Source organism: Corvus kubaryi, unplaced genomic scaffold (assembly GCF_017639235.1).
Source record: "Corvus kubaryi isolate FWS band 111438036 unplaced genomic scaffold, C.kubaryi_AGA036_p1.0 37385, whole genome shotgun sequence".
Classification (NCBI taxonomy): Eukaryota; Metazoa; Chordata; class Aves; order Passeriformes; family Corvidae; genus Corvus; species Corvus kubaryi.
In genome coordinates this window covers 23,661,278-23,682,487 of record NW_024581127.1, presented here as the reverse complement: position 1 = coordinate 23,682,487, position 21,210 = coordinate 23,661,278, and the positions used below count along the sequence as shown (strand labels likewise).

The following is a 21,210-nucleotide window of genomic DNA, read 5'->3' as shown; positions in this document are numbered from 1 at the left end:
AAGTCTCTGAAATGTAAATATTCAGTGAAAACCCCCCACATTTTAAAGTTCTTCCTTCATGTTCTTCTTTCTATTTTTTTTTTAAGACTGTCTTTATAGGTTATGGTCCTACCTTCAAGTACAAGACCAAAGTGCCTCCTTTTGAAAACATTGAACTGTACAACGTCATGTGTGGTAAGCTGCCTGCTTGAGAAGTTGCAAAAGCAGCAACTTATTTTACCAGGGCTTCATTTAGGTACCCATGAGCTCATGCCCTGAATTCCTCCCAGTGTTTTTTTCCTAGTCCCCCTTTCCCAAGCACTTGCCAGGAGGGCTGAAGGCACATCTCAGGGGTCTCAGTTTGCTCTGGTGCTGGCCAGTAAAGGGCGTTACTATAGTTAGGATGTGTGCAGCTTGACAGAGATCAAATGGACACCCCTATAATGTGTGGTGTCCACATCTCAGCAGTCTAGGAAAGAGGTTTCTGTTCAGAGACTTGCTTCTGCACCTGCACATCTCATGCAGCAGCTCAGGCTGATCACTTAGTTTTCTATGGCATTTCCTGGTATGATTATGTTTCCTGAATTTGCACTGAAGCCACGAAGAAGAATCTCATGATGTATACAGATATTCATTAAGATCTTTTCTTTAGTACTGATTTTCTAGAAAAATGAAATTTTCAACGTGTAATTCACAGTAAAACTTCAAGGTGTTTCAAAGATGTGATTCACATTTTTTTTCCCAAATATGTACAACCTAAGGGGTAGTTAGCCCTTATTTATAAATCAGTGTGTTGCAGATGTTTGGTGTAAGGTCAGCACATTGAGCATAGGTTTGCACTGGAAGCTGAAGGAGTAGTTATAATAAAACTCTGTACAGTTTAAAATTTTTCCAGTGTCTTGGTGCAAATTAACATTTTGTCATGAAAGCAAAGATACTATTCATGTGGCATTTGCAATTTTATGACTTGGACAAAAGATCAGTGTTTTCATTACATTAAAAGCTTTCATTAACATGCTGTAGGTGTAAACAATATTACTAATAAATGTCTTGGCTTGATAGAGTTGCTGCTGAATACATGTTTGGAGTCTAACCACCATTCATTTTTCCTCGGTGGTTTCATAGATCTGCTTGGATTAAAGCCTGCTCCCAATAATGGCACCCATGGAAGTTTAAATCACCTGCTGAGAGCCAATGTTTATAAACCAACTGTGCCAGATGAAGTTGCTAAACCACTGTATCCTGTAGCTCTACCTTCTGCATCAGATTTTGATATAGGATGTACATGTGATGATAAGGTAGGTGTTTAGGATCTGTGAAAGCCTCCACTACTAGCAGTAGTTTTTGGTAAAGTTGTAGCCATTTTACTTGTTTTGAGAGGATTTGATCTGTAAGAATTTCCCCAGGTCCCTCCTGTGAAGTCTTTTGCCCTCTTGGAACAATTATGGCTTTTTGTAAAAGTGAAGATAAGAAAATGATCACTGTCTTATAGTACTAGTTTTGTTGTGTTAGATGCCTAGTAAAATGAGATGTCAGAGTGCTCCAGTGGTCCTAATTTTGTTCCTTTTTTTTCTATTCTTGAGAAGAACAAGTTGGATGAACTCAACAAGCGCTTTCATGTCAAGGGAACAGAAGGTAAGAGCCTGCTGCCTCAGTTGATGAAAGCTGATTTCATTTTCTTTTGTAAATTACTTTGCGTCGTTAATACCAGAGCAGCTCCTGGTGTGGTTAAGTGTGGTAAATTGTCTTTTCGAGTAACTGCTGAAGTAGCACACAGACACACATGAGTTATGTGGGATCTCGGGATGAAGCGCTGCTCATGTGACGAAGTGCACACTACCTTTTGCTGAACTGGGACTAAAGCATTGTTCAAAGTGATGTGAGTTTTAATTCTTCCACTCCATCACCTTCAGAAGTTTTAAGCTCAGATGTGAAGGTAGAGACATGAGGAAAGGAGAGGGTGCATGAGGTGGTACTCCATTCAACCACAGGCTGTAAGTGGGGGAAAAACCAGACTGTATTTGCATGCTGTGTTTTCCCATAGTTATCCAGGCTCAGGTTTCACCTAGAAAGGATGCTACAGCTGCTTTGACAATCCCTGACTAGGTCTTAATGCTTGGCTCTTAGGGTGCAGGTTATAGAGTGAAACAAGTGCTCTGCTAGTTTAGGCTGCTGAGCGCAATTCTGTTCCTCTTCAGTGTTCAAGTCAATGTTACTTCCAGGAGAAAGCATTCCCAGCTCTCCTGGACACTAGTTCCTGCTGTGTGCCAGCGCTGACTTCTGTGTGACTGCATTCTCAGCTGCATCAGGGCCGTGGTCCAGGTTAAAGCGGAGCAATAGGAGCAGAGGAGCACTACTTTTCTGAGCAGCACTACTGAGTTGAAAGGTGAACCAAAGCAGAGTTTTCCTTCTCACAGTGGTGATCAAGTTCAGCATAACAATTCACAGCATTTCCCTTACCATAACAATTGTCCAGATTAACAAATTCTGAAGCTTTGAGTTTAGACACGGATTTTTGAGGTATCTCAAATTGTATTGTTCAGATGGTTAAGGAGATTTGTTTCAATTTCCTTATGAAGGCAATACTTTATGAAGGTATTTTCAGTTTCTCTGTTGTGAACAGGCAATGCAGCCTATCCTTTAGTTTCTAAATGTGATGTAATTCCTCCTCTTTGTCAGTTAAATTGCCTTTCTGCAGCTTTCATCTTGTTAAACTGATTTTCCCAATCAATGAAGAGCTACTCCTCACTGTGACAGTTTCTGGCATCAGGAGAAAACACCGTCACTGCTGTAGTTCAAATCTCAACATCTTTATTTTGGTTTATAGTTTTCATTCTTCTTCACTGTAGTAATATAAAAATAGTATTTCGATATATTTTAATATGTGAGCATTCAAACCAATTGCACTTGCTCATTTGTCAATTCTCTGTTAAATGGCATGGTGTGTCCTTATTTAAGCAAGCAGTTCTGCTGCATGCAAGTTTTGTTTTACTTCAAGACAAGCTGTAGCACCTGTTTACAGATCTTCCTGCATTTATTTAATTCCCTTCTCCCACACAGTGCACCATGTCGTTATTCACAGGCAGAAGAAAAAGATGACTTCAGCTTCTCTTGAATAAAGCAAGTTTATCATCTTTGTCCTTAGACTAGGCTTTTCCTACTTTTCTTCTTGTGCCCTATAAAAACATCCTCTGTTTGTAGTCAAGCACTAATAAAACATGCCCTTTTCTTTCAGGTTAAATGCCTATCTGGGAATTGTGTTAGGCTGCTTTCCTTGTTTCTATTTTAATTTTCTGTTTTAATTTCCAAAAGCAAGCCATGTGTGTTTGCCAAAAGGTTATCAAATTCAATGAACTCTACAGGGCAATGCAAGATTATCCAGGAAATCTATTTTTCTTCTATCTCTTTCAATGTTTTTGTCTTTTTATAAGCAAGGTTGTCAGAGTTATCTAAGGACATTTAACCATAACATATCACCAAGACAGAAGAAGGGCAGTTTTTACAGAGCTGGAGGTATCTTTTTGTAGCCAAAGTAAGGAAAAGGCTTTTTTCTTAGTTTGTTTCTTTGATTTTACTGACAAAAAATATCACATCAGTCTTCAGAACTAATCTGTATCAGCCAAGTGGGAAAAAACTACTCTTTTAGTGAGTGGCCACTTTCGCCTCCGTTTTGAGAGGGACTTTACAGAAAACTTAGGAAGGAGAGAAAGTCCAGAGAAGAGTGGCAAGACTGATAGACCAGGGACGGATTTAAAGCTATGAAGAAAAGTGCTTATCACCTCATGTGTGACTGAAATGTGGACACAAAGATCATTGAAGAGTCTCCAGGGTTTGGAAAAATACCCTCTTTCCAACCTGTGACACAAACAAGCTTTCAAGTGTAGAAGGGACTTTTAATCCCAAAGGGTATTGTGAGCCTGGAATGGGGATTGCAGTCAGAACAGTTGAAGAGCTGTTTCTCTCTCTTTCAAAAGATTTCCTTAGTAATTATTTGGTGTCAATATCCCATTAATGATCACTGAAAAATCAGCATGTGACAAAAAGCCAACCCCATTTTTCTTTTTTTCATCCTTAAGATTTTTAGTAATAAGTGTAAATGTAATTTCTTTTGATCTTTAGAGAAGCATCTTTTATATGGACGCCCTGCAGTACTGTACCGCACAAAATACAATATCTTGCATCATCATGACTTTGAAAGTGGCTACAGTGAAACATTCCTGATGCCTCTCTGGACATCCTACACTATTTCCAAACAGGTTAGAGCTGTCTCTACTCTTGAAATGTGCTTAAAAAATCCTGGGGAAAATTTTTTGGTATCTGTGTTCTTGAAGTCCTAAAATTTCCCTTTCCCAGGGAAATTTTCGCACCAGAAATTATGTCAAGTACCTCTGTAAACAATGCCCAGATTCTTTTATTTCCTTCATGAGAGAAGAATTTTAAGGCAGAAGGGTCATATATTTCTTCTCCTGTTTTGTTCAGTGGGGGTTTGTTTTATTATGAGTGCCTTCATTTGAATTATCTCCCATGGAGATTTCCCTGAAGAAGGGACTGTGTAGCAATGCAGGAGCAGGATTTGGTTGTAGTGGTTTATTTTACTACACAAGGCCTTCTGTGCAGTCTGTCAACTGTTTCCTTTTATCTGTACTGAAATTACTTTTTTTTTGCTTTCTCCATGTTCCTCAATACAGGCAGAGGTATCAGGTGTCCCGGAGCACCTGGCCAGCTGTGTGAGGCCTGACCTCCGCATTTCTCCAGGAAACAGCCAGAGCTGCGCCGCATACCGAGGCGACAAACAGCTCTCCTATGGATTCCTCTTCCCTCCTCGTAAGTTTAGATAGCTTTTTAGTACCTAGGGATTTTGCAATTGTCTTGTTTTGTTAGGGAAAACCTTTGGTATGAACATACTCCAGGCAAACCCCACCAGATAAAAACAGACTAATTTTGAATTCAAACACCAGTAAGATAAACATATTTTTAATTCATAAATCCAAATTAGACTTTTGCATACTGTAAAAGTTTCTACCATCCTATAGAAATAGTGATAGTAGAAAGCCTATGTAAACAAGTGTTCTTGATTCTCCTGATGCACTTGCTTTACTCCAGTATTGGAGCAGTGATCTTCTGGGAATAGTAAATGTTGAAGGGGCACAACTTTCTCACAGCTGTGAACTTCATTGCTCTGCCTTCCTCACTCAGTGGCTGAAATATTTTATGGTGGATTTCTGAAATGGAATTACTGGTGCAAAGGCTTGCTCAGAACTAGAAGATAATTCCACACTTCTTTCCCAGAAAATTGCTGGCCGCTTTTGTAAATGCCTGCAGAGCAGCTCTCTGCCTTTTAAGAGAGCAAAAATAGATGAGCTATATGAAAATAGTTTGAACAGACTGACAGTTGAAGTAAAGATAAAATCCTTCCTTTCCATGCTCAGCTGTCATGTTAAAGACAAATTTTGTGTATGTAATGTGCATTTCTGGATATAGCATTCAGATTGCTGTTTAGATTATAGTATTCCCTTTGGTTAAGATCTGAAGCCATTTTCAAAACATTTATATCTTTTACAAAATTCTTATATTTCATCTCATTAATATTTTTCTGTTTCACTGTTTTCAGAATTAAGTTCCTCTGCAGAAGCAAAATATGATGCTTTTCTAATAACAAATATAATTCCAATGTATCCTGCCTTCAAAAGTAAGTGCTTTTTTCCATGACTATACTTCTCTTTAACAACAAGCTTTTTTTTTACTGTGTGTTGGATTATGGAATGAACTGATGGGAGAAGTTTAGAACATAAAATTCAGTTACCTATAGCCAGCAGATAATACCTGTGGGCACCTGTATAGTGCTAGGTATGGGCAGGCTATATATGCCACAATATAAATAAATAATAAATAAATACCACAAGAAAGGCTTAAGTTTTAAGAAAAGTTTATTTTCCTTGGTGCTGGGCTAAGGTAAGAGCACAGACGTGCTGTAGGTCAGCAGTTGCGCTTTATGTCACAGTAATTCACTGTCTGCAAGATCATTCAGATTCTCTTGTCTGTAGCCCAAGCTAGTGCAGAACATACTTAGGCAACAGCTGGAGCCTGAGAGCATGTTCAAGCCTGGGAGTGTGTCCTTGGCATTTTGTAGTTCGGGGACAAGTGATTAGATTTGATTTTTCTCTCCATGCCCTTAGAAGGAGACTGAACATATTTATTACCTATAAAGAAAAAAGAGAAAACCAATTTATGGAAAATGAGGGATGATTTAAACCTGTCTGAAACTTTCAGTGCTGCAGGATTATAATACTAACATTTCTTTTGTCTGCACATCCCTTTTCTCTCTAGTCTTGCCAAGAGGTAGGAAAACCATCAGGCTATTCTGGTGGCATTTTTGGCTCGGCAGGGATTGACAAGCCTTGGAAGAATCTCAAGAGCCTGTTCTTGTGAGATTTCCAATTAAGATTTTAGGCCAGAGAGGTTTGGATAAACATCAAAGCCTATGGGAGCCTGTTTCTTTTTAACCAGAAAAGAGTGTTTTTAACTGAAAAGCCTCTGTGTAGGACCAAGTGGTGATGTTTGCTGGAAATTTGAGCAAAAGCACTTGACTGATTACGTAGTGAAAAATTATCAGGGATTTCCCGCTCCTGAGTCACTTCATAAAAGTGCTCTTTATGCTAATGTTAATCTCAGTATTTTGCTGAAATGCTAATCACAGGAGAACAACCCACCTCTAGCAGCTCATTTTGTCTAGTGGCCTTCTTCATCACAAGTGGGTGAAGGATTCCTTGCAAAAAAATTCTGGTACTAATGTCATTCCTGCAGAATTACAAACCACTCCATGTATGCAGGTTGCAGTGCTGAGAGCCAAGTATAAGCTGATTATAAGGATCTTTTTCTGTAACAGGTGAAATAGGATGTGGCAGTTTATGCTTTGCTGGCTTTGGTGGTAGTGTTGGCTGCAGAGGGCCCCCTCCTCTGCTTTGTTTTTATAATTGACTGTCCCATCCCATCCCCACAGGCAATAATTCTGTGTCCATCTTTTCCGTAGTGAGATTGGCTTAAGCAGCTCCTGCTTTGCTGGAGCTACAAAAATTATGCCCCTGGGCTGGGACCACATTGCCCTGGTGTTGCTCTGTATGCAATTGCAGTGGGAAGTGGAACAGGGCTCTGATTTAGATACAAAACTCAAGGCAGTGAGGAGAGATGGAATCTTTCCTTTTTGGACTGTTTTTTATTGTTAAGGCACATGCACTGGAGGAGTGAGCAGCTGGAGGAGTGGTATTGCCAAGTGATTAGGCTGAAGTTCTTGTTAGACCACTGCTGGTGGGACCCTGGGCATCAGCCCCAGCTGGCTTAGAACAAGGTGTACAAGGGAGCTTTCTGAGGCTGGCATTGCCACCAGCTCCAGGGAACCATGGACTTAATGGTCTGAGCTGACAAGACAAGAGTTAAACTCTTACAAGTTTGAGAAGTTTTGTTTACATACACTTCTGTTAGTTAAAAAAGAAGAAAAAAAAAGAACTGTAAGAATGATGTCACTGGAGATTCCAGTGTGTTTCCCATCTCTGCAAGAATCTTAACTTGCTAAGGTTGAGGAGGACATGGTGGGAGAAAGTGTGTCATGCTCTTCCCAAAGGCTGCTGTAATGACATGACTTTGGTCCTCTTTGATTGCATTTAGTTTAAAAGTTAAACATTTTGTATCGAAGGAGAATTTAACTGAATGAATATGACCTTTGTATTTCCCTTTCTTTTAAAATGCTTGGTTTCAGCTTTTAATCGTGGTGCTGTATCCTTTTTAAAATTAATAAAAACCCCCAAAACACACCACCCCAGCATATTTCCCTGTAAGCAGATAACAAAGACAAAGGTAGCGTTTACAGAGATATCAAAAACGTGTGAATAACTGTTTCTACAGCTTGGTGAAGGAACAGCAGAACCTCTGTGCAAGGCCTGTGGTAATGCCAGCCTGGGAGCTGTACCGTGCATTTCCTTTATCACTGGTTGGGGAAAAAAAATCAACAGAGAACAAAGAAGCCTGAATAGGCTTTATTGACAAAACTGAATGAAGCTGCAGTAACTCTGTAATGCTTAGTCTTTGATTTCCCCTACTATCTCACAAATAATATCCACTGGATTTTTATCTTCAGGAAGAAGAAAACTGTTTGTAACCTCGACATGTTTTGACTTATCCAAATCTTGGTGTGTTGTGGGGTTTTTGTTTGGTTGGGTTTTTTCTGTTTGTTTTGGGGTTTTTTTATTACTTTTGGTTTGATTGTTTGGTTTGGTTTTCTTCCCCACAGAGGTGTGGAACTATTTCCAAAGGGTTTTGGTGAAGAGATACGCCACTGAACGAAATGGAGTCAATGTTATAAGTGGACCAATCTTTGACTATGACTATGATGGTTTACATGACACACCTGACAAAATAAAACAGTAAGAGTTTGTCTTTAAATTGGTTTGCTGTTGCTTCTCTTGCTGATGACTTTATCTTAAAAAATTAATTATCTGCACATAATTTGATTTTTGGGAGGGGACATAATTTTCTAGCTCTTTCTAAAGTTATTGGGACTGAATGCCCATGTAGATAGGACAGTGATAAAAATAAGGAAATGACAATTCAGCAGTTAACTTTTCACCTTGACTTTGAAATTGTGTTCATCCTTGTCTTGGTTTGAGATGAAGCTGAATTAGGTTCCACAGAGTCTATTGTCTCTAAAATTCTCTAGAACTTAAGAGCAGTGCTATTTAGTTACATGCTCAAGTCTTTTGTTAATTCTGTAATGCATTCTCTCTATGTCTTTGAACCGAAGAAGCCTTTCAGCGCTGCAGGAGGTAATTATGTAGCACAGTGTGAGCTAATTGGATGCTCACTTTCAACAGTATTCAGGAATCAAACACATCTCAACAATGTATGTGTGTCCTCACACGTAGGAGAGGAAAGACCATGTTGTTTGTGTAACCTTCTTCCAAACAAGTTCATCCTTTGTGGATAAATATTTGCTTTATTCCCTCAGGTTTGTGGAAGGCAGTGCAATCCCTGTTCCAACTCATTACTATGCCATCATAACCAGCTGCTTAGATTTCACTCAGCCAGCCGACAAGTGTGATGGACCGCTCTCTGTGCTCTCATACATCCTTCCCCACCGGCCTGACAATGATGAGAGCTGCAATGTAAGTTTTGTTGCACTACTGCAGCTCTGGGGTAAACACGTTCCTGGGACATGTGAAAACCCATTACTATTAGAAGCAAGTGCTCACTGATGTCTTGAATGGGAAGCACAGGATAGTGCCTCTGTTAAGCGAATGCACGCCTCCATTATATCAGCAACAATATGGAACTATTACTGCACCTAAAATTGTCTGGAAGCACTGACATACAGTAGGTTGGCAGTATTGTTTATTGCCTGTAGGATTCTATGTTTTGTCAGTGTAACTTCAGAACAGACTGGGGGGAGGCTGTATAGGTAGACATACTGTGCTGGCAGCCAGCCTGATGTTTTTATGGAGGTCAGTTTCTATATGCAGGTACAGTGCAATCTGTCTGCTACAGCAGTCTGGGTGCATCAATCAGCATGATTATATCCAACCCAACAGTATTAAAAGTAGATGCTATAACCGGCCAAGGGTAGAATTGTAGTTCTTGCTGTTTTCAGAACACCTTGATGCAAGGGAAAGGTTTGGGTTCTTATTACAGAGCTAGCCAAACACCCTTCTGGTTTCTTTCCTATCTTCCATTAGGATGCAAGATCATCTACTGTAAGAATCTTAATGAAGGCTTTGGTCTGGTCAGCACTGCAGAAAGTGCACACTTGGCAGCTGATCGTGTGGCAGGAGGGCGTTGGGTCCCCCATGGGCTCCAGTGCTCTGCGAGGACAGCAGAGCTCCCAGGCAGCTGTATTTAGACTTGTCCTTCCGCCTGAACTTGTTCTCCCATTACACAGCTGTGTGGATTCCTGCACACAGACACTTCACTATAGGCTGCCAGGAGACTGTTTCCTGAATGAACTCATTAATGTCATGAATTTTGTATTGGCAAAAAAGTTAAGACTCCTGTTCCAGCTACAGGCAGAAATAGTCATTCCAACTCTGTACACAATTCACCTGGAACACTGTTTCTTTCTCACTCATCAAATAACCGTTTCCTGAATGAACACATTGATGTTATAAATTTTGTATAGGCAAAAAAAGTTAAGACTCCTTTTCCAGCTAGAAGCAGAAATAGTCATTCCAATTCTGAACACAATTGACCTTGAACAGTGTTTCTTTTTCATTCATCAAACATTTCCTGCTTTCAGGGTCCACTTTTTAAACCCATGCTTTTGGAGCAGTATCCCTCTCTCTTGAGCAGGTCTGGCTTTCCCCTGTTTAGATTCTCAACTGCTTTGGGCAGAGATGTTTTCCACCAGGAGTCTCAGAATGTCCTACATATATTGCATTGTGGTTTTTCTCTGGACTCCTTTTCTCTGAATCAAGATCCAATTAGTGATCTGGAAATTACTACTTTGGCAGGTATTAAGTGTCTCTGCCCTTGTAACTTGGCCCACATGTAATTTTATGACAAAGTAAGTTTTTTTTTCCTCCTGATATTGCATGTCATAGTTCTCTTAAACTGCTGAAATCCTTTTTATGAGCTCTTTACAATAATGGTCTCTTCTAGTTTTTGATTTCTTACATTTCAAACCAACCTTCTTTTCTCTGTAGGTTGTGCTACTTACAGTGTATGTATTTACAGTCTGAGAAAAACTTCAGTGCTTCTGCAAGGTCATTAGCAGATATTGGTCCATGCCTTTTATATAGCAAAGAACCACTCCAAAAATATTTAAATGTTGCTCTTGAATGAAAATACAGCTAGGCAAATTTCTACCACTGAAATCCAGCATCAGTCTTACTTTTGCACATGGTGTTCCACCTTACTTGTCCGAAGAAGTGATTGCGTAAAACCTCACCATACTTCATGGATGAAATGCATGGATAACATAGGAATTTTACCTTAACATCTCCACAGTTTTCTTTTAAGATTTGAAGAAATATTAGCTTTCCCTCTGCTCTGCTCTAGCTGTACACACATTCTCTCTCTTCACACAGCCACTGAAGAACACCACTACTCTTCTCATCTGAATTTGTTCCTTTTCTAAACTGTGTTTATTCATGGTGAGGTTATGCCCATTTATTCTTGTGTCAACATTTTTCTGTGTCTTAAATAGCCCTTCTTTGGGATTTACCCTAGGGATGATTTATGATGATTCTCAAAGCATATACTTCTCTCTATTCATGGAAGACCCAGGATCTTTTTTGCTCTTTTAAGAGAGAATGAGCCTGTTGGCAGACATCCTGTGCATCTCATCCAGTCCAATCTTTTTTTTCCCCTGGATCATGAATGAGATTAAGTACTGCAGCTCAGATCTCAAAATGAAAATGGTTTTCTTTCCATTGGACACAACTCCTCTGATACTACCTATAATTTGCTTTTTCCATAGCTGTGTTGTAATGGTGGCTCACATTTGTGCACAACTGATACACTCAGGTGCTTCTCTTCTGTGTGTCAGTTTGGATAACCCAATTTCATGCTATACTGGGAGCTCCTGCATCTGCATCCTCCACTGTGCTATTCCAGTCTTCCTCTGCATTGACAGGAGTTCCTGACTATTGGGGCTTTTTGCTAGCAACTAATGACCTTGGCACAAGAAGCATGTGTGAAAACATTACACAAAATCCTTTCCAAGACCAAAGTTGAAGGAACCCTAGAAACTACTGGAAACTTTCTCTAGGCGACTGTTTTCCCTTCAGCAGAACATTTAAATTTCTTTTCATTAGTGAGTTCCTCACCCACCTGTCTACATGCATCATGTTCAGCTTTCCATTTGATATTCAGAGAGATTCTTGTGCAGAATATCTGGTGTTTTTTCCACTGGATTTTGGGTTAGCCTCCTAATTGATTACCTATTTCTATTTGTCTCCGTGTTTTCAATTGTTATTTTTTCCTTCTAAAACTCTCTGTATTATGGGGGTGAGACTAAGCACTACAGTTGGAGAAAACTGTCATTTTAAATGTAAACACTTCATTATTATGTGGCAATATAATACCATGTTAGTTGATCACTGTATTTCAGATCCTTGCTGCTGCACCTGAGGCTTCATGGGCAGGTTGTGGACTAGAAAAAAAAAAATGGAAATCAGTGGATTGATTTTCTGGAGTCATGCAAATGCCGTCTTGCTGGACTAGGTTTAAACAAGCCTCACAGTCCTGTGATTTATTCATGTTGCAGATCTTTTGCACACTGCTTGTATTCAAAAAAAGTGAGCTTTGTAGCTTGCTCATAACTTCCTTTTGAGCTCTGCAGATTTCCTGCTCAGAAGAAAGGCTTGAGGAAAACAAAAATGTCACAGTGGCTGCATTTGCAATAACAACCCTGTTGAGGCCTGTTTGCAGACTCCTGATTGCCAGGCTGAAGGCTGAGCAGGGGCTTCCTGCAGCCACATGCTGCCAGGTGGCATTCCTGGAGCATGGAACTGCAGGCAAAGGGGAGTGAGCAGGATGCGCTCCCTCCTCTTCCCTCTTAATTTGCATCTTTCCTTTCTTGTTCCAGACCTGGTTTTGGTCCTCAGGTTGTTAGTGATATGGAGAGGAAAGCTGGTTTGGGGCTGAGAGCTTTGAACTGAACAGGTGCTGACTCGGTCATGGACATTTGCTTTAGAGCAGCCAGCTGTGATCTGTCTGGGACTTTGTGTCCTCTGTGCAAACGACCGCGCTCACCCTCCCGGCTTTTGTTGGGTGACCCACTTCCTGGTCTGTGGCACAACTACTACACTGGATGGGCTCTGGCATTGCTGGAGCTTAGTCTTGGTCTATGAGAGGGTCACTTAGTAGGAGGACCTTGCTGAGACAGTCAGAAAAGAGTTCATTTCCAGGAATAGGCCCAGAAGTAGATTTTTATCAGCAAGATTTCCAAGTCACACACATGAAGTCTAAATACCGGAGATACCATTCCTAACTTGCTTCCCTAGCAGTGGTTTAGAGGTACCAGCCAGAGGGGCCAAAGAGGGAAAAGTCCTGTTTGCTTTGTCCTTTTCCCATGTCTGCTCCCTGTCATGCAGTGCCCAGGCCTGGGTGCAGTGCTCATGGCACATGTTGCTGGGCTGGTTAAGGCACACAAACAGCCAGTCCCAGTCACTGCAGCATTTTGCAGGGCTGATTTTCTGATGTGTTTGCGAGTTACCTTAGTTTGTGGATGACTCCAACATGTGCTGGTGCTGGCACAAGGCATGAGGCAGCAGCTATCCCCTAAGAGCATACAACCTGACCCCAATCACTCTGGCAGCATAACCTTCCTGATTTTTCTTTTTTTTTTTTTTTTTTGTATCAGGAAATGTTTGGTGAAATTCTTTTTTTTATCAGTGAAAAATATGTATGTTCCAGTAACAAGAGTCTTTAGATACCTACATAAACCACTGTCCCAACTGTGTAAAGAATTGTAAAGGTCTCCTAAAAGTAAAGTGGAAAGATTAAAATATTACTGTGTTAGATGATGTAGTGGTCAATTGAGAATAATGTATAGGGGTAGGATTCAAAGCCAAACAGCCTAGAGTTTGGCCTTTGGTAATACAAAAATAATTAATATGGAGTTCCTTCTGTGAGATAAAAACCATGGAGTGACCAGTGGATCTTCTAAAAATATATGGCTGTTTTTCTGAAACACCTGCAACTTGAACCTAGCTTTTTCTAGATGATTATGTTTTTGTGTCAACCCCATCCTAAAATGGGTACTGAATTAAAACTGTAGGATTCATCTTGCTTGCTAAATGTCAAATCTGTTTTCTTGGAACTCATTTACCTTATTCATTCCTGAATAAGGCACAGAGGTTCTTCAAATCTGGAACAAATGTGTAGACGAGTTGCATTTGCTTTTGGAGATGATTTTTGACAAGACTTACTATAAAACTTTTTTTTTTTTTTTTTTTCCCCAGAGCTCTGAGGATGAATCAAAGTGGGTTGAAGATCTTCTGAAGATGCACACTGCACGTGTGCGTGACATTGAACAGCTCACTAGCTTGGACTTCTTCCGAAAGACCAGTCGCAGCTACACAGAAATCCTCTCCCTAAAGACATACCTGCATACGTTTGAAAGTGAAATTTAGCTTTCTAACCTTTACTCAGTGCATCCTTTTATCAATTGGTGTATATTTTTATATTGTTTTTATATTTATTAATTTGAAGCCAGGACATTAAAAATATTAGTATTTTAATCCTGTATCAAATCTTAAACATTAAACCTTTGTGTCATTTGTTTTGTTTCTCTAATGTTTAATATAGGTATGTCTCTTGGTTGATTTAGTAGTGCTTGTAATACTGCATTTTGAGTCCTTACTCGGAGCTTTTAAGTGGTGCTGCAAGGTTTGATGCATGCATCAAGGAAATTTCTCATGCTCCTTTACCACACTTGTAGTCCTGTACTGTATATCAAAATACTGAACATGTAAAATTACATTCATTTACTGATAACTGTGTGACAGACATATTTAAACACTATAGACAAATAGCATCTTAAATATAATAAACCACACATTCAGGTTTTTTTAATGTGTTTTGATTTCCTTTCACAGGGATGTTCAGAGGGGCTTGTGGGCAGCTGGATGCTGACAGATCTCTTAGTGAGCAGAGCCCTTCTCAAGAGCCTTAGGTTTGCTGGTAAGAGGACTGCCGGGGCCCAGGTGCCCTGCCCTGGTACTCAGCAATGAGACATAAAATAGACACCCACAGCAGTCATTACTGGTTAGGTTTTGCTATAGGGGCAGAGCTGGGAGGGGAGGATGCTTGCTGTCATGAGCTAGCAGGGAATTATTCCATGCTTGAGGCCACTTGGCCCTGCTCTGGAACTGTGGAAAGGATCCAAGGTGATAACATCGGTTGTTGCGGGTAGGGCTGTGTCACACCCCTTCTCTACCACAGCTGGTCTGGGCTGGTTCATGGGAATACCTGCTCCATCATCCTTTGCTTCAGCTTTGGGGGAAATTGAAATGAGACAGAAGCTGAAAGAGGTGACATTGCTAAATATACAACAGTGGACTTTTAGCTGTGAGAAGAAAATCTGATTTTTATCATCCTGTTCTAATGGACAGAGCCTGAGATGTGTTCCCCTAGTCTGAGGCTTAATGGCAGCCCTCATTCTCAAAGGAAACCCCCTTGGTCTGATTGCACACATATAACTTCTGGTACAGTGAAGTCCATACAGTGCACGTGATTCAGAGCCATCACCTAGACCTGGTCAAGTCTCTGTTTGCTACTTCAGTGCAATAACAATCTCATAATCCTGGCAAGCCCCCCTACAAGTGCCACTGAGGGCAGAGTCCTAAGACAGTGGAGTAGACACTGTTGTGTGCTGGTATCTGGATAATGGCCTGATTTGGCTTGGACAGCTTTTATAGAAGACATATTATGGAGCATTAGTGTTAGTGTAGCTACATGATGTAACAGAGAAATTATCGTTTAGAATGTCTTTGAGGCTGAAACCCACTAATGCCACTATTGTAAAGCCTTCATTTGAGGTTAGAGATTTCCCTCTCTCTATGAAAGTTGTTTGTGTCTATTTTCTCCTTGAGGGTTGCAACTACTGAAGGGAAGAGGGAGGGGCTGGAAAGCATCTCAGCCATGTAAACAGACCAGTAGCCAGGTCTCCGAAGTAAAATTAGTTTGGCACAACAGCAACTTGCACCCCTGTAGCATCCATCTAAGAGAAAGTAGTAAATTGGAATTAATCACGTTGACATAGATAATAAAGATCTTGTGACCAGTAGACAAAAATTTATTATTCTAGGTGCCAAATTCTGTTTTATTTAGAAAACACAAAACTTGAATGCTTTATAATACCTCCAAAATGTTAGGATGGAAATTCTAATAACTGCACAAAGCTATGGGAAACATCCTATTCTTGCAACTTAATAATTGTCTCTTGTGGTTGTCTGGTAGCACAGAAATATTTTCCTTTAAGCTTTCAGCAGGGCTTCTTGCCATGATAAGCTTTTATGTTCTTACATGTACTATAAAGGGTATTTCCTTTGGATTTAAAAGAGCTTTCTCTTAAGACCTAATTCCTTCAACATGAACTTCAGTGATGATTTAATGTGGTGGTTCATAAACTAAACTAAAGACCACCCCTGCTCTTTTGCTTTGACATTAATCTGTTGCTCTGTTTGGGTTTTTAATCAAATTGAACAAAGTATGTAATTATTTTCTCCCAAAATAATATGAAATTCATACCAAAGGAACATTTAAGCTCTGAAAAATAATCTTGTGTTCACAGAAGTTTGCTTCTGAAATATAATTAGTGATTGAAAATTGTTGTGAGAGACAGTTTAACTCTTGGTTTCACTAAAGAACGATGATTAGTGTGTTGAGAAACATTTTTTTGACTGCATTTCTTATTGTGACAGTAAATAATAGCAATTTACTTCTGTCCTACCTACTTCTCTTCAGCCTTTGGCTCTATGGTCTTGCATGATGTTGCTGTTTTATTTTATTGTGTTAGCAGAAATAACTGCACTGAGAAATACTTGTGGTGATTTCTGCATGTGGCATGGGGTACTTTTCCCACTGAAAGATGCCTTATCAACTCAAAAGCTCTAATGCAAAGCTAAAGCCTTGTAAATCCCTCTAAGCAACATGAGCTCTGCAGGAATGACAGGTATTTCAAAGGAAACTTGTAATTTGCCTTTGGTGTAATATTCAGGGTGAATGTTAGCTTAGGGCACAGGGAAGGAACCCCTCTGCTTTCCAATCCTGTTAGACCATTTTGAAAAGATGAAATACCACTTGTTTCTGTTACATGTTGCCTTTTCTGGCTTCAGCAAGAGGTCCATTGAGGAGAACAAGCACTGAATTTTTCTGTTGAGCAAACACTATTTTTGAGGGTTTGGTAATTACTGTTTGTACTTGGTGATCCAAATTTGAGGCATGTTCAATGGGTTAGAGGCAGTTCAGTTGAGCAACTGCCACAACAACGAAAGCCATGGTGTCCTGCACACCTAGCAAGGTCCTTTTACTCGGGAAAAATCCTTCAGAGGCAGTTAGGCAACTGGAATAACCCTGCTACTGGAAACTGTTGCTTTTTAAAACCCATTTTCCACTGTCACGTATCCTTAATAGATAAGCACTGAAAGCAGGTCAAGTAACCTTACCAAGAGAATAGTTGTGATGGTGAAATTATGGCAAAAGTCACCATCTTGTTCTGGCAGTACCACAGTACTCAATGACTGATGATTATGTGCTGTCCTGGTCAGCTAACAGCTTGATTAGATTGATACTTTCTACTTGCTGTTTCTCTCTTCTCCATGTCCAGCCTTTAGCCTCTTTATGGGGTTAGGTACAACATTCAACAGTTTTTGCACTTGTTTGAATGTTGGTTCTGTTTTGGTAACAGCAGATCAGTTTGTATTGTGTTATAAAGCAATTTCAGCTCCAGATGAACAAGAAAATGAAACGATTTAATTGTCAGGTCTGTGCCATCCTCTGAAGGTTTTCCAGAGTTCACAGGGATATAGTGTGAGTAATAACCATGTTTAATTAGGCCAATCTTGCTGTGTCCCTGGAGGCTCCTCCAGAGCAATCCTGCCATGATCTCTTTCTTCTCAGTGCTTTATATGCAAACAGTCGGTCAGCTGAATGTGTGAAGATTTTAAGACTAACAAATGAAAACACACATGCATGGCAGGTTTATGAAGTCCCTGCTCCCCTTGCATTTCGCTTCTTCCTATACATCAGTCTGTATAGGGTGAAATAGCTCTCTAATTCCTGCACATAGCCAGAAGCAAACCTTTTCAGGAAAGCTGAAGGAGCTCCCCTCTGAAGGTGTTGCTAGTTGCAGGAGAGAGCAGGAACTTGGGGAGTGTCTGGCTTGGACTGTGAGGACACAGTGCAGAACCTGATCTGAAAGAAAAAAATTTGTAGCAGCAGGAACTGATGTTCCAGCAATCCTTCCCTTCAGTCTCACATCCACATCAAACATCTTTAATTACCTTTAAATTTGTATTACACTCCTGTGCAGATTACCCTGGCTCCTTTCTGCAGGAAGCAGAGGAGATACTGCTTGCAGTGCAATTGAGAAAATTCCCCTGCAGATTCGCTTGTTCTGCCCTGTGAGAGAGGGATACAACCAGGCCTTCCCAGAGTAGGGGAGAGTATGGGTGCTGCAGGGCTGCCATCTCCTCTCTGCTCCAGTACAGTGCTCTTCCAATGGGTTTGTCACTTAAGGCAGCAGGGTTTATTCTGCTGGTTTGGCACAGAGAGACAAGTGAAACTTCACAACCTTCCTGGGAGGCTGCTGTTACACAGGCATGGATGAAACTGTGGCATGGAGAGGTTGGATAGTCTGTTTATGTGCACGCATAGAGTATGGCCAGTAAAGCTGGTCACAGCGCTACTGCGCGGGGCTTAATATGTGACATTTTGAAATCATTTCTGATAGTGCTATCACTGAGGGGAGAGCACAGGGCACATTTTGTAAAGCAAAATCTTCAGAATCATGTGGCTGAAATAAAACTTGAATACAGGGCAATAGAAGCAAAACTCCCTTCCTTTGGGGGCAACAAATAATGCTGAATTGGTTTTCTGTCAATCCCATGCATCAAAATGCTTTTGGTAGGCCTGGTTCCTTACCAGAATCCTTCTGTATCCCACAGGGATGCCACAGCACTTGTCTGTCCATCTTGTCTGTAATCCTAGTCCAGGTCGGTTTTTGACTAGTTTCAATTTCCCTTACTGCAGTCTCAGACCACTGTTGCACTTGACCTGAGAGACATGGTATAGTCATGAAAAATAAGTATACCCTGACCAGGATAGACCTGCCAGCAAATGATTAATACCATGTTAACTGTATGTCTTCCAAATGGGGGAAATGTTCAAATGTTTAAAGTTCAGCCCTTGTTCAAGAGAGGAGGAAAAAAAAGGCATTTTTAAACATTGTGGAAAAATACCTAATCTCGTTTCTTTGCACTTGTTGTGTAAATACAAGATAAGAGCAGTATTCCCAAGGTTACTGCAAACAGCCTGTCACTACAGAGTACAAACTAACATTTACTAAAATGTATGTTGACATAAAAAGCAGCATTGCTGCAGCCAGCTGCGGTAAAAAAACCCACAGGATTTTTTCCCTTTACAAGTCAAAAGTTTGGGATGTGACTTATTCAGACCTGCCCTCGCAAAGGAAAATCCCTGCCCTGCCTACAGCATCCATGGTATGTGCACAGTTGCTCTGGAGCCTTACCTTACTGTGTTACCTTATCTGTTGTTTTCTAAACACGGTAGGGAAAGGCAGATGGAGGTCACCCAGGTTTCCTCTGCGGGTTTCACCATGGAGACATCATCAGGCAAAGAAATTGGTAACCGTGGATTAGCACAGCTGTAACTGATTGACCCTAAAACTAGAATTTACTAGAAAAGAGGTGGGATTATTTGACATCGTAAACCCTCAACAGAAAAGGATGAAATCCTTTTCAGGGGATATTTTCCTGAGTTTTCTTTTTCCTGGCTGTGTGCAGCAAGTAGACAATTATTTCTTCTTTTCTACATGGAGGACTGATATGTCAGAAGAGGATGGATAAAGAAGGAACAGGAACTTTGTACACCCACCAAATAAATCTCCAGCCCCAGTCCCCTTCTGGCAGCATCTCTTGGACCTTCAACCTCTTCTGTCATCTGAAGTGGGAAACTTCTCTTATCCCCTTACACAGCAGGTTTTTTTCTGCTGACCTCCCTGTTTTATTTCAGCTCTGATCTGTTAATTATATGCAAATAGCTCTGGTGTTAGCCTACCAGCTCTGTCAGGTCTTACACACTCCTTCTGCAGAGAAGAGGATGTGGAAGATCCTGATATATCCCCATTTTCTTTTCCGGTGCAGTTAAAACCCAGGGCCAGCTTTTGCAGATAAAAACCCTCTTCAGAGTATTTAAGCTGGTGGCCTTTACCCAGGTACGTGTCTTTGTTTGAAGGCATTTAATGTTACTGAGGGTAGAATGCCAAAGCTCTGATGAATCAACCAGAACTTCTCCACACATGACCAACTAGACCATTACTTACAACAAAGAAAATTAGCTATTAATAATGTTGGTATTTTCTCTTCTGGGACTAGAAAGTTCAGACCCAATCCAGATGAGCCAGAGCTCAGGTTCTGTCTCAGCATCGACTGTGACAGATCACCTCCTCTGCTCATCAGCCCATTTTCACCTAACAAAGTCTCTAGGACATTGCTGAAGGCTGGATTCACCTGCTCTCTGCTGGATGAGCATTGTCATTTGTACTTGTAGTCTTTTCCATGTTTCTAGCTGGCTTTTGGGGTGTGTTTTGCGGTGCATGGACATGGTGTTCTGGGTCAACAGTAGCTACATCGTCCTCTTCCTCCTCCATTGTACTGCCACATGAACAGTCATCCCTGCTTCCCCATGGCCACAGGCCCCTTGCTGGACTCAGGACTGTAGTACACTTACTGTACACCTCTGCAGAGTCTAGAGGAAAGGACACTAGGAAGCAGGTCACAGATGATGTGTTATCTTCTCCTGGGCTGTATCTAACCTGTGTGGGCTGCAGCCTGGGCAGATGTGAACAGTATTTTCCCATGTGATAAACATTGAATCCCCAAACATTATTTGTTAGCAAAAAAAAAAAATTAATTCCTAAGATTCTCCTTACTGGTACCACCATTAATTTCTAAGATTCTCCTTACTGGTAACACCAGAAGAAACACTGCTGGTTTGAGGGATCTAACAAGTGACATTTTTTATAATTATCCTCTCAAGGCAGTAGAGAAAAAAGAAGTTTGCAGAAAAATAGTTCTTTGTGTTTCTCTTCTTTGTTGAAGAAAAAAGCCATTATATGCAGCATGCTCAGCTAGGCTGGTAGATGTCCAGATTGAACTAAGAGTGCACCTTCATGGTTTTCACCTTCTATGCCTCATCATGTAATTCTAACCCTCCTCAAAAGGTTTCCATATGCATTCATGAAACCTGGGAGCCCTCCTGTGGTCAAAATCATGAGCTCTTCTTCCAGTTGTTACCCCAAATCTGACGTAGTCAATTCCATTTTAAACTTTATCCTTGGAGTATTCATTGAGAAAAGTTTAGATTGTTTCATGAGTTTTTTGAAGGGGTCGATCCCATTACCTCTCACTCCCTTTGGCCATTATCTGATGTTGTCCACATCTCTTTTCCAAGGCTGGGGTATTGCCTGACAATCTGCCTATTACTTCATCTTTCTTCCCT

At 40.6% G+C, this 21,210-nt stretch overlaps 1 protein-coding gene and 1 long non-coding RNA gene across 12 annotated transcripts in view; one reads left to right on the top strand and one right to left on the bottom strand.

Moving 5' to 3' along the window:
- ENPP2 (ectonucleotide pyrophosphatase/phosphodiesterase 2) overlaps positions 1-14,536 on the top strand; it is a 72,632-nt gene extending 58,096 nt beyond the window's left edge. For 8 of the 11 annotated variants that reach the window (XM_042036031.1, XM_042036029.1, XM_042036027.1 and 5 more), the window contains 9 exons: positions 87-174; positions 1,105-1,277; positions 1,563-1,614; positions 4,099-4,235; positions 4,668-4,803; positions 5,591-5,668; positions 8,264-8,396; positions 8,978-9,134; positions 13,929-14,536. In XM_042036031.1, coding sequence (XP_041891965.1) covers positions 87-174; positions 1,105-1,277; positions 1,563-1,614; positions 4,099-4,235; positions 4,668-4,803; positions 5,591-5,668; positions 8,264-8,396; positions 8,978-9,134; positions 13,929-14,099 — 1,125 coding nt within the window. In that variant the 3' untranslated portion in view covers positions 14,100-14,536. The remainder of the gene's footprint in view (positions 1-86; positions 175-1,104; positions 1,278-1,562; positions 1,615-4,098; positions 4,236-4,667; positions 4,804-5,590; positions 5,669-8,263; positions 8,397-8,977; positions 9,135-13,928) is intronic. The other 3 variants (XM_042036032.1, XM_042036028.1, XM_042036036.1) reach the window with 1 other exon arrangement.
- Positions 6,141-12,115, bottom strand: LOC121668337. The gene is made up of 2 exons (XR_006017347.1): positions 12,048-12,115; positions 6,141-6,179 (listed from the first exon to the last, which is right to left on the bottom strand). It is a non-coding gene; the product is annotated as an uncharacterized LOC121668337 (long non-coding RNA).
- Positions 14,537-21,210: the final 6,674 nt, after the last annotated feature.